The 12,210-nt window shown below is 62.0% G+C and overlaps 2 protein-coding genes across 2 annotated transcripts in view; both read right to left on the reverse strand.

Annotated features, from left to right (window-relative positions):
* LOC136790789 (maestro heat-like repeat-containing protein family member 2B) lies at nucleotides 1-9,527 on the reverse strand. The gene is made up of 22 exons (XM_066996570.1): nucleotides 9,215-9,527; nucleotides 8,891-9,024; nucleotides 8,347-8,469; nucleotides 7,678-7,846; nucleotides 7,258-7,356; nucleotides 6,758-6,912; nucleotides 6,308-6,451; nucleotides 5,926-6,018; nucleotides 5,565-5,634; nucleotides 5,342-5,455; nucleotides 5,007-5,080; nucleotides 4,664-4,783; nucleotides 4,304-4,396; nucleotides 3,968-4,121; nucleotides 3,725-3,765; nucleotides 3,087-3,465; nucleotides 2,586-2,638; nucleotides 1,965-2,462; nucleotides 1,677-1,784; nucleotides 1,101-1,256; nucleotides 780-902; nucleotides 1-507 (listed from the first exon to the last, which is right to left on the reverse strand). Exons 1-22 carry the CDS (start codon nucleotides 9,237-9,239, stop codon nucleotides 424-426), a joined length of 3,009 nt encoding a protein of 1,002 aa, XP_066852671.1. The 5' UTR covers nucleotides 9,240-9,527; the 3' UTR covers nucleotides 1-423.
* LOC136790790 (maestro heat-like repeat-containing protein family member 2B) overlaps nucleotides 9,239-12,210 on the reverse strand; it is a 22,059-nt gene continuing 19,087 nt past the window's right edge. The window contains exons 39-41 of the mRNA XM_066996571.1: nucleotides 10,820-10,956; nucleotides 9,855-9,932; nucleotides 9,239-9,280 (exon numbers count right to left, since the gene is read on the reverse strand). Of these exons, the coding sequence (XP_066852672.1) occupies nucleotides 9,239-9,280; nucleotides 9,855-9,932; nucleotides 10,820-10,956 (257 nt within the window). The remainder of the gene's footprint in view (nucleotides 9,281-9,854; nucleotides 9,933-10,819; nucleotides 10,957-12,210) is intronic.

Genomic DNA, 12,210 nt, shown 5'->3' on the forward strand with positions numbered 1-12,210 from the left:
CTCCAGAGTGGCCCAAACGCCGACTGGGTTTGAGCCCCAGACCCGGCCCCCCCAGCCCGTGCTGGTGAGCTCCAGCTCCGGCAGTTCCTGGCAGCTCCCTGGCAGCGGCCAAGCACTCACCCCCAGGGGCAAGGAGACCCCCCCCAGGTGCCCGTTCCTTGCCCTTCCCGTCCCCTGGAGAGCCAGGGCCTTTCTGCCGGCACAGCGCTCATGGCTCGCTGACCATGACAGCCCAGCCCCGTCTCTGTGGATGCGGCCCCCCAGCACCAACAGCCCCCCGGCCTTCGGAAGTCACCCAGGACGGGGCACGCCGTCCCGGCCCAGAGCCGCGCAGCTCCCTGCCCCGTACTCGAGACCACTGGGGCTGCACCAGCCGGCCGGGCTGGGACGCACAGCGAGCCCCCACAGCCTGGGGCACAGACCTCACCTCAGCTGCTCCAGGAGCTGAAGCATCTTGAGATGCACTTGGGACGCAGGGGTGTCACAGGCATCCTCCTCCATCAAGTCCTGCAAGTCCCAGAGAGACGCACTCAGGGCGGGCAGGGGCACGGAGAGCCTGCCCACCCGCCCCAGGAGCCGGCTCTGCTGACAGGCCTGCGCCCGCACCAGCCCCTTCATCCCCACGGCCACCACAGAGCCACCGTGCTCCCCAGCCACCGAGTGCCAGCTCCCCAGGGCCCAGAAGCTGGGGACAAGGCTTCGGGAGCTCAGGAGCTGGTGGGTGGCTGGGGGAGACCATCGCGCCTCCCCTGCAGGCAGCCCCGGCTCCAGGCACTCACCAGCAGGGTCTCTAGCACCTCCGGCTTCTTGCAGAGCCTGAAGCTGTGCTTGGTGTCCGCAGCCTGGATGGCACAGGTGACCTCCTTGATGCTGTTCAGCAGGGCGAGCTTGTGCTGCAGTTCCTGAGACCCGAGAGAGAAAAACACCAGTTGAACTGCTTGAAGAGCTGGGAGAGGAACACGGGCGAGGGGTTCTTAGGGGCTGGGGTTGGACCTGGACATTCAGGACAAACCACTCAGGGGACGTTCAGAAAGAGACCGTCCACCTCGGCACGTGGGGGCCCCCAGCCCTCCCTGCCCCTCTGTGCCCCACGCTCCTACCTTTCTGCAGGCATGGAAGAGCTCCAGGATGTTGGCCAGGATGTCTTCCTCCACGCAGGCCAGCAGTTCTGACTTGGGCGCGTGCAGTGCAACCTTGCCATAGGTAAGCATGGCTGCAGCCCAAGCGGCCTGAGCTCTCTGGTGTCCCTTCTGCGCCTGTGTTGAGTAAGATGCCCCGAGATGTCAGTCCGCTGGCCCTGCTGTGCCCCAGGACTCGACGAATTTGTGGGGCTGGGGAGCGGGGCTGTAAGGGGCTGTGTGGCTCAGCTGTGCAGGGCCGTGGAAAACCATCCGAAGGAGTTTGTCCCATTCCTGCCCTGAGGTGAGCAGCCTGTGCCCGGCAGGGGCGTACTGGCCATGAAAGGCTTGCCCATGGCCCCCAGGTGAGGGGCAGAGCCAGCAAGAGCTCACAGGGCTCCGGCTCCTGGCCCTCAACTTTCTGGAGGGGGCAGTGCGTCTTAGGTAGCTCTTACGGGAGGGGTAAATGCAATGTGGCTGCCACGACTCGGCCGCCACTGTTCAGGAAGTGAGAACAGGGCAAGAGAAGGCCAAACACTAAAACCCTGCACCCATTACCTTTCGACATCTGTCGAATGCGATGAGCCAGTGGGTGAACTCGCGCATTGCATCCAGGGCCAGGTAAAAGTGGCGCTCAGCAGCATAGGAGACCACTGAAGCTATTCCCTGCAGTGATGGAGAAATGGGAGTGAGCTCTGGCACACGCTGGCCAGTCCTGGCCAGCTACGACAGCAAGGCAGGACATTGCCCGAGGGAAAAAGCAGCTACAAGGATATGAAAAAGGTCCGGAGCAGGGCTGGGACGAGGGGACACCGGGCAGAGCAGGGGCAGGAGAGGAAACCTCACCTGTCTGTCACATGGGCTGGTGGCATCTGTTTCTTTTAAGTATTTCAGCAGCTGCTCTTGGACGTGGGTGAGCTGCCGACAAGAGGCCAGCACCGTGCCGAGAGCCTGGTACAGGAAGTTCTGAAAGAGAAGAGACCGAGACCGAGACGTGGTAACAGCGCGGCTTGTCAGGACAGGGCCTGGCCGCGACAGGCCCCAACAGCCCAGGGAGCAGCCGCAGCGCCCGGCTGTAGCCGACCCTGGGCAGCACGGAGGGAAGCATCTTTGGGGCGAGGGCAGGGGGAGCGGTGACGACAGCCCGCACGGGGAACGCGCTCCTTCAGCCCCAGCCCCGGAGCTGGGTGCCCCGGGGCTGTGCTGCCAGGAGGGCGCAGGCAGGGCGCAAACCTTGTCCTCGGCGCTGCTGGAGGGGTTGCTCAGCTGCTGGCTCAGCTCCCGGCTCAGGCACACGACCCATGGCTGGTCCACCAGCATCTCCTCCACCGACTCCGTCAGGAACTGGGGGGGAACACGACAGGAGGCAAATGTTGTCTCGCCCTTTGCCCGGGCCTTTCACGTTCACGTGCCCCAGGAGCTGTCGGGGCACAACTGCCCACAGCCTCACCCCCAGGGATGCTGTACCTTAAGCAGATAGCACTGCCACTCTTCAGAGTCCAGGAAGCCCTCTGTTTTTTCTGGAAAGCAAGAGGAAGCAAAATGCCTCGCTGTCACTTAAGCCAGCACCGGAGAAGAGTTCAGTGCTCTCCTTCCCTGGGAGCCAAAAACCCCAGAAGTCCCAGGCTTGAAAGGGCCTAAAATTGCCTGCACCAAAGCTCTTGCCAGGCTGCAGACCCCGGCTGGATCCCAGGGACATTGGCCAGAGCCACCGACTCAAGCCGGGGAAGGAAAGACTGACTGGGGCCGATCGCCGCTGCCCGACTGTGATCCCCGCACTACTCGAGCACCGTGCCCCAGCGTGCACAGCCGCACACATTTTCTCCTGACAGACCCAACACTTGCAGCCCATTTAGGGCCTCCTCCCAGGCTACTGCGCTGCCCAGCGTGGGACCGAGCTGCCCAGAACGGCTGCTGCAGACCTGCCCCAGGCACTCGGCCTTCCAGAGCCAGGGGCGCTGGTCCCACCCCTGTCCCAAGCACCGTCCCAGCAGGGGCAGGGGGACACTGCCCAGACCTGCCCTCCACGGGGACATCGATGGCCCCGTCCACCCCTGGGACGAGCTGATCCCAGCAGATCGCTGCCCCCAGCCTCCACGCTGGCTGCCTGGAAGGGGGACGGCAGCGGTTCCCCTACGCCATGCTGGGAGGCTGTTTTCCTGCCCCCTCCAGCTCTCCTGAGCCCGGCCCTCCACACTGGCACCTTACCTTCAAGGTACTGCAGCATGCAGGGGATGCGGATGGGCCACAGTCCCCTCAGGGAGCTGTGGATCCTGCTCTGCAGGGCCTGCAGCAGCTGTAGGGCAGCAACCGCGCATTCTCTGCACTGATCACAAGCCGCCACCACCTAGACGAGGACAGAGAGAGATGGGGTCACTCCTTCCACCAGGGACGCGGCTTCTCCCACGAGGGAGCTCGACTCTGCCTCGGCGCCTCCCCCCACGTGCTTCCAGCCCCAGGGAGGGAGCGGGATCCCCAGCCCGTGGGCTTGGGCACGCTGGGACGCGCTGCCTCCTCCTCGGGGCTGCCAGCAAAAGCATCCCTGCCCCAGCATCTCCCCCTGCCCCTGGCCAGAAAAGCTCTTGCCCCGGGGCCCCGCTACTCACCAACAGCCGAACCAGTAGGGCCTGTGGCGTGGGCTTCTTGGCTGCAAGGAGGAAAAAAGGCAGGGTGAGCCCCTGAGCACCTCTGCACCCAGCCCCTCGCACCTTCGACGCCCCGACGCGGGGCTGAGAGTACCCGTGCAGCTGCAGAGCTGGCCTGGGGGCTGCCAGGGTGCAGGGAGGCATGCACCAGGCAGGTCCCTGGCCGAGCCCGGCACAGGTTGCTGGGGCACCTTCTGGTCCCACCTTGCTCCTGGACGTCAGCAGGCTTCTCGGTGTCCTCTTGCCCTTCCGTTTGCTTCTGCCTCTCGATCAGGGCTTGGAGACAACGCAACAGCGGGACCAGCATGCCGCAGTACTGGGCCGGCACCACGTACTGCAGGAGCCGTGGCCACAAGAGCTGCAGAGGAGGAGGAGGAAGTTTGGCACATCAGCATTCCCATCTCGGCTCAGAGGTGAAAAGGATGGCTTGCGCATCCCTTGGAGCCCATTAGGGTCGAGCTCCGGGGGGGCAGGCGAGGGCTGGCAAAAACACCCTGAAGGTGAAAAGTGGCTGCAGCAGCAGGGAGCAGGACCACTTACTTCGGTCATCCCTTCCACAGAGAGATCCAGAGACTCCAGGATACCTATGCACTGGGCCTGAAGGTCTCTTTCCTCTTGGACGTCTTCTACCGCCTGCAAGACAGCGTTGGGAAACCCCCCATTACTCTCAGCTCCCACCTCAGGAGGCTCTGTGGAGGATGAGGACAGCCAGGCCCCACTCAGGGGCCACGTCCCAGCCCCAAGGAAGTGCTGGGCAGCTTGGGAGCAGCGAGCGCTGCACAGGGCTGTCGGGCACACGAGGTTCTGCGGGGCCCAGGCGATGCTGCGAGTGCCACTGAGGGAGCTCTCGGCACAGCCTGGGCACGGGACCGAGCCGCGGGTGTCCCGCTCTGTCCTTACCAGTCTGTCCGAGGCCCGCCTGAACTCGACAAAGATGTGCGCCACCACATCCCATGCCAAGCAGCTCGGGATGCTGACGCTGAGCAGATCCTTGATGAAACCCAGGAGCGCTCTCCTCAACTGCCAAGGAGACAGGGTGGTTACGGTCTGCCCCACCAGCAGCCAAAGGGAAGCCACCTTTGCCTGGGGGCAGCCCTCGCAGCCCGTGGAGAGGCAACGAGTGCACAGGAGAAGCCTTCGCTGCCAGGGGTCGGGGCTAGGCTTTGTACAGCACAACAACCTGCCCGCTCTGGGGGCTTTCTCTGCCCCACTGGTCTCGCTGTTCCTTCCTAAATGAGCTCACCTGGGTGCCGGACTCAGTGAACAAGGGCTGCACGGCCTCTACAATTAGGGGCAGCTTCTCTCTCACTGCAGGTTCTGCAAGAGACACAGAGAGGTATGCGTTCAGGCAGGGCTCAGATGGCAGAAGGGATCCCTCGAAGCTCCCAGGCTTTTCACAGACAAGCGGGACAGCACAGCAGGGCTGGGCTCTGACTGCAGGGGAAGCACTGGCGTCCCAGAAGGACTTTGTTTCTGCCGCTACTACTGCGTTACAGGGCCTGAAAGCTCTGACAGCAGATAGCTTCAGCCCCCTGACTGCCCCAGCCCTGGCTGGCGGCCCTGGCCTGTGGTACTGACCGTCAGAGCGGGCCACAGCTCCCAGCAGAGTCAGCGCTGTCCCGCGGGAGCCCTGGTTCTCGCTGCTCAGCTGGGACAGCAGGAACGTGACCGTCTCCTCCGGGTAGATTCGAGCTGCGGGCCAGAAACCACATTTTGCATGAATAGTCAGCAAAACCCCATGGCTGAGGTTCACAAGGAAGTTGGGAGAACACGACAGGCATCGTCCCGTTCCCTCCCTTACCTTGAAGCACAATGCATTGCCTCAGTTCTTCTTTATGGCCTGCACTGTGCTGCCTGGTCTCGTCCCCAAGCTGTGGGAGAAAGGTCCATTTTAGAGAAAGATCGCAGGCAGAGCAGCGATCAGAGGCTGCCTTTTGGGTCCCGGCACTCCAGAGTCCTCCTGCCAGGTGGCTGAGAGGGAAGTGCTGAAGGAACTGAGCTGCCCCTCAGGCCTGCACAAAACAGCCAGGATCAGGGTGCTCACAGCCTCGAGGCACCTCCAGGAAGGTCCCGGTGGAAGGACGCCCTGCCCTGCCCTGCCCCTCTGTGGCAATCCGGCCTGCAGGACCTGGGCCAGCAGCACAGGCACGGGCTCCCTTTACCTCGTGGTGCACAGCAGCAGCGATGGCACGGAGCTTGTCCTTGGGGGCGACAGCGTGAAGTTCCTCCAAGGTCTTCAGGAAATAATGGAGGCTCTACAAGAGAAGGGAGAGGACGAGTGGGTTAAAGCCACTGAAGCCACGTGGGAAGGAAGAAACCCAGCACGCCTGTGGCATGGGGAACCCCTAACCCCAGCTCCCAGGGAGAACCCCAAAGCTCCTGCCCAGGGCTTCCTGCTCACCTGGGTCGTTCTCTTCCTGCCCGAGCAGCCCAGGAAGCCTCACAGCTCCCCTGCTGCCCCCCTGCCTTCTCGGAGGGCTCCCCGACACCTCGTGGCACTCACACGCACACCACAGCCGCACCAGACCCCGCGCAACGCCTCACCTCTGTCACCCGGGAAGTATCTTGGACCTCCTGGTACTGCTGCAGGAGCCAGACGACCTGCTTCCACACCCGGTCCTGGTGCTGCGCATCATGGAGGACGACAGCCATCATAGCAGTCACTGCTCCGAAGATGGCCTGCTTGTCCTGCAGAGGGAAGAGACGAGATGCTCTGAGGGCTGTCTAGCACTCGGCGTCCCCCAGCACATGCCTGCCTATGCACAGAGAGGGCTTTCCCTTTCCCTTCTGCCCCACAGAAGGGCTCTCTCCAGAGGACAGCAAGCATTCCCCTGCCAAAGGGCCCTGGGGCCCAAGCACTTGCCAGCTGGAAGCCCCCAGCCCCGGGCACGGCGTCAGCCCGCCCGCTCCCTCCCCTCACCCCTCTGCTCCCACCCAGGGGGCACGGGCAGCCCCAGCCAGGCACAGCCCCGCTGCTGCCCCAGCAGCGCTCACCTCCTCCTTCTTATGGCGGCCCAGCCAGTTTACCACAGCGTGGCAGAACAGGGAGTACACCTGCTCGCAGAGCTGCTTCTCCCCGATGCGAGGGAAGGGGCACTGCTCCCAGGCGTTGAAGTAAGCGTTGATCGCCCTCGACCACTGCTCCAGCACTGCACCAGAAGGAAGGAGCTCGTCAAAGTCTGCAACAGGCAGCGTGCCTGGCTCCCTCACCCACGCCTGCGTGGAGCAGTCCCTGGCTCACCAGGCGTCGGCTTGGGACTGCCAAGTGCTGCGCTCCCGGCATCTGAACTAAAATACGGTGCCCCTTCTCCCCTTCTGCACACCGCACCTCCTCCTCCTCCTCCTCCTCCTCTTCCTCGCAGGCCTCTTCCCCTCCAGCACTTACCATTGCAGCCCCCGCCCTGCCCTTCCCAAAGTTTGCCCCCCAGCGCAGGACCACGCCGCGATCCGAGCGAGGCACCGAGGGCCTGCCCGGCCCCTTCCCCTCTACTCACCACTGCAGATGGTGCGCAGGATCCGGCTGCTCTCCACTTGTCTCAGCATGGCGTGCAGAGCAAGGAGCGTCATTTCGACGAAGGGGATGCACCGCAGGGCTGCAGAGAGAGGACAGGCAGAGGGACAGAGGGAGCCACGGTCAGCCAGAGCCAGAGCAGCACCGCGGGCAGGAGGGCTGGGGCTGCCGGGCTGGGGGACGTGTCAGAGGGACAGGGGAGGTCGCTGCGGGTTCAGTCCCCAGCAGCTTCCACCCTTGCAGCACTGGCATTGGGGTGGCGGGGCGGAAATCCCAGCTCCAGGCGAGGAGGTGCCACAACCCCACAGCCCTCCGGCCCAAAACAGCGTTCAGGGAGGGGCAGGGTCCCTGCTCCTGGCCGTCATGGACCATAACCCAGAGCACGAGGCCAAAGGGGCCATACCATAGCTGCTGGCCAGTTTGCTCAAGGTGGTGAGCACAAACTCCTGGCATGCTCCTCCCCTCATGGTCTTCAGGTGGCCCTGGAGCTCGGACATCACAAATCCAAAGTGGGAACGAGCCAGAGCCACCAGGACGTCACCAGCAGCTGCTGTCACATTGTTCATTGCACCCTGAAAAAGAGCCACAGGTGAAATGCTGCCCAGGAGAAAGGCTGAGGCACCAGGTCAGGCCCTGCTGGCCAGTGAGGACCACGGGGCTTCAGCTCATCGTTTTGCTGTCAGAGCCACTGGCGAGACGACCGCGTCTCCCCCACAGAACACCCCCGGGACAGCTGTGCCCGAGCTGGGACGCGTCCCCAGAGCCTCTGCGTTAAGCAGGAGTCGCGCGAGGCAGGAACTGGGGGGCTGCACGGCCCAACTCCAGCCCTGGGAGGTGGCGCACACGTCGCCTGGCGTGGAGGAGCTCACCACGCTCTGCACAGTCTGGAGCAGGGCTGGATACGGCCTTTCCCCTAGCGGGATGCGCTCCCTGGGAGAGGGAGCAGCCACAGGGGCACTGGGGAAGTCCCCAGGCCTGAATCCCAGTGAACCATCTGTGCGCCACTCCATGTCACACCCACAGCTGGGGAGAGGCAGGCTGCTCCTTTCGCCCTTCTAGAGAACAAGCTCACCTGGGCTGCCTTCATGTCTCCAGACACCTCTGCGAGCACTCGGTTCACAACGCCGCTCTGCAGACGGGTATCATCTCCTTGCAAGACATGCTGGAGGCGGCGGTAGGTCTCCGCTCGGTCACCCTAGGGAGAGACCACGACACCACTTGCTTTGCCCTTATTCCCGGGCAGCTGCGAGCTGCTGCCCCTCACTCTAGAGTGAGAGCCCACAAGCAGCACCACCGCGTCCTGTCCCAGCTTGTGTCCAGCTACACAAAGGAGCCGAGGGAGCAGCAGCCCTGGGAACCGACCAAGCACCAGGCACCAGCCTGGGACCATGGTACAGGGCCAGGACAAGGATGGATGCTTGGGCAGCTCCAGGCTGAGCTGCTGCGGGAAAGGAGGCAGCGCAGCAGCGTCAGCCCAGCGTGACCGCAGGATCAGCCTTTGGGGACCGGGCACCAGCAGCAGGACAGAGGGGCCATCAGGCAAGACCCCTCGGTGGCACCCAGGGTGGAGGGGAGCCCTCAACCCCCCACGGCACAGCGGGATGTCCGCAGCTCACCTCTCTGTCTTGCAGCTTCTTTAACAAGGAATTCACGACGGTGGCAGAGATGGCAACAGTCTCAGACCCTGTCTCTCTGCCACCGTCCTCATGACGTGTAGGTCCAGTCCTGACCCCTACACAAGCAAAGGAAGCTGGAAGGAAACAACCAAACAGTTTGCGTCAGCTTGGCTGGCTGTGGGGATTCGCACCAGGTTGGGGCAGGCATCCTCCCAGCCTGGAGAGGAATCCTCCCCAGCACCAACAGCACAGGCTGGGGTCCCCATCTCTGGTCGTGCTGGGAACTCATAGGGATGCAGCCCCCGGCCTCCCCCTGCCCCTCACCAAAAAATCTTCTCAGCCTCCCCATCACAGCAGGATCACCCCAGAATCTCTCTCCAGGTCCTCCTCCTGTGGCCGCCGAGAAGCAATGGGCCACCTGCGCTCACCGCAGCAGCTATGAGGCACCCAGCCATTGTGACCTCCCTGAGGGCTGCCATGGATACGGGGACACATCACAGGGCAGGGCCGGAGGTGGCAGCACCCCCATGGCCCAAACCCACAGCATATCCCCACTCTCCATCGCTCCAGTTCGCTCCGGTCCTTGCGTGGTTTTCAGCAACGGCCTTCCGTGCACTTCTCTGCCCAGCCCCGGTCCCATCTGGTTCCACTCTCCAGGGACCCCAGGGACCCCAGGTCCCTGGAGAAGGGAGAGGAGAGTGGGTTAAAGCCACTGAAGCCACGTGGGAAGGAAGAAACCCAGCACGCCTGTGGCATGGGGAACCCCTAACCCCAGCTCCCAGGGAGAACCCCAAAGCTCCTGCCCAGGGCTTCCTGCTCACCTGGGTTGTTCTCTTCATGCCCGAGCAGCCCAGGAAGCCTCACAGCTCCCCTGCTGCCCCCCTGCCTTCTCGGAGGGCTCCCCGACACCTCGTGGCACTCACACGCACACCACAGCCGCACCAGACCCCGCGCAACGCCTCACCTCTGTCACCCGGGATGACACCAGGCACACGACCCATGGCTGGTCCACCAGCATCTCCTCCACCGACTCCGTCAGGAACTGGGGGGGAACACGACAGGAGGCAAATGTTGTCTCGCCCTTTGCCCGGGCCTTTCACGTTCACGTGCCCCAGGAGCTGTCGGGGCACAACTGCCCACAGCCTCACCCCCAGGGATGCTGTACCTTAAGCAGATAGCACTGCCACTCTTCAGAGTCCAGGGAGCCCTCTGTTTTTTCTGGAAAGCAAGAGGAAGCAAAATGCCTCGCTGTCACTTAAGCCAGCACCGGAGAAGAGTTCAGTGCTCTCCTTCCCTGGGAGCCAAAAACCCCAGAAGTCCCGGGCTTGAAAGGGCCTAAAATTGCCTGCACCAAAGCTCTTGCCAGGCTGCAGACCCGGGCTGGATCCCAGGGACATTGGCCAGAGCCACCGACTCAAGCCGGGGAAGGAAAGACTGATTGGGGCCGATCGCCGCTGCCCGACTGTGATCCCCGCACTACTCGAGCACCGTGCCCCAGCGTGCACAGCCGCACACATTTTCTCCTGACAGACCCAACACTTGCAGCCCATTTAGGGCCTCCTCCCAGGCTACTGCGCTGCCCAGCATGGGACCGAGCTGCCCAGAACGGCTGCTGCAGACCTGCCCCAGGCACTCGGCCTTCCAGAGCCAGGGGCGCTGGTCCCACCCCTGTCCCAAGCACCGTCCCAGCAGGGGCAGGGGGACACTGCCCAGACCTGCCCTCCACGGGGCACATCGATGGCCCCCTGCAGTACAAGCACAAAAAAGCAATTTCTGCTGTTGGAGACTCCATGGGCTTGGTTTGCAGATGTGTCTGAGGGAAAAAAAAAAAAAAATATATATATATATATATAAGAAAAGGAGGCAATTGGCATCTCCTGGACTTGCTTCACTAGATTACCAGGGGTGGTGGGAGGTGCACCACTAGACCTTCTGTTCACAAACAGAGAAGGACTGGTGGGAGATGTGGTGGTTGGGAGCTGTCTTGGGCAGAGTGACCACGAAACGGTAGAGTTCTCTATCCTTGGCGATGTCAGGAGTGGGATCAGTAAAACTGCTATCTTGGACTGTCGGAGGGCAGACTTTGAGCTGTTCAGGACACTGGTTGGCAGAGTCCCTTGGGAGGCAGTCCTGAAGGGCAGAGGAGTCCAGGAAGGCTGGGCACTCTTCAAGAAGGAAATCTTAAAGGCTCAGGAGCAGACCGTCCCCACGTGCCCAAAGACGAGCCAGCATGGAAGAAGACCGGCCTAGCTGAACAGAGAGCTCAGGAAGAAAAAGAGGGTTTATGGCCTTTGGAAAAGAGGGTGGGCCACTCAGGAGGATGATAAGGCTGTTGCGAGGCTGTGCATGGGCAAAATTAGAAAGGCCAAAGCTCATCTGGATCTCAATCTGGCTACTGTTTTTATAAATACATGAACACAAAAAGGAGGACTAAGGAGAATCTCCATCCTCTACTGGATGCGGGGGGAAACCTAGTGACAAGAGACGAGGAGAAGGCTGAGGTGCTTAATGCCTTCTTTGCCTCAGTCTTTAGCGGCAAGGCCAGTTGTTCTCTTGGGTACCCAGCCCCCTGAGCCGGTGGAAGGGGATGGGGAGCAGAATGTGGCCCTCATAATCCACGAGGAAATGGTTGGCGACCTGCTACAGCACTTAGATGTATGGAAGTCAACGGGGCCAGAGAGGATCCACCCGAGGGTGCTGAGAGAACTAAGTGGTGGAAGTTCTGACCAAGCTGCTTTCCATCACTTATCAGCAGTCCTGGCTATCAGGGGAGGTCCCAGTCGACTGGCGGCTAGCAAATGTGATACCTATGTAAAAGAGGGGCCGGAGGGTGGACCTGGGAAACTATAGGCCTGTCAGTCTGACTTCGGTGCCAGGGAAGCTCATGGAGCAGATTATCTTGAGTGTTATCACGCGGCACTTGCAGGGCAACGAGGTGATCAGGCCCAGTCAGCATGGGTTTATGAAAGGCAGGTCCTGCTTGACGAACCTGATCTCCTTCTATGAAGAAGTGACGCGCTTAGTGGACGAGGGAAAGGCTGTGGAAGTGGTCTACCTTGACTTCAGTAAGGCTTTTGACACCATTTCCCACAGTATTCTCCTCAAGAAACTGGCTGCTCATGGCTTGGACTGGCGTACGCTTTGTTGGGTTAAAAACTGGCTGGATTGCTGGACCCAAAGAGTCGTGCTGAATGCAGTTAAATCCAGTTGGACGCCAGTCACTAGTGGAGTCCCCCAGGGCTGAGTACTAGGGCCAGTTCCCTTCAATATCTTTATCAATGATCTGGATGAGGGGATTGAGTGCACCCTCAGTAAGTTTG

The sequence above is a fragment of the Anser cygnoides genome, chromosome 4 (genome assembly GCF_040182565.1).
Source record: "Anser cygnoides isolate HZ-2024a breed goose chromosome 4, Taihu_goose_T2T_genome, whole genome shotgun sequence".
NCBI lineage: Eukaryota > Metazoa > Chordata > Aves > Anseriformes > Anatidae > Anser > Anser cygnoides.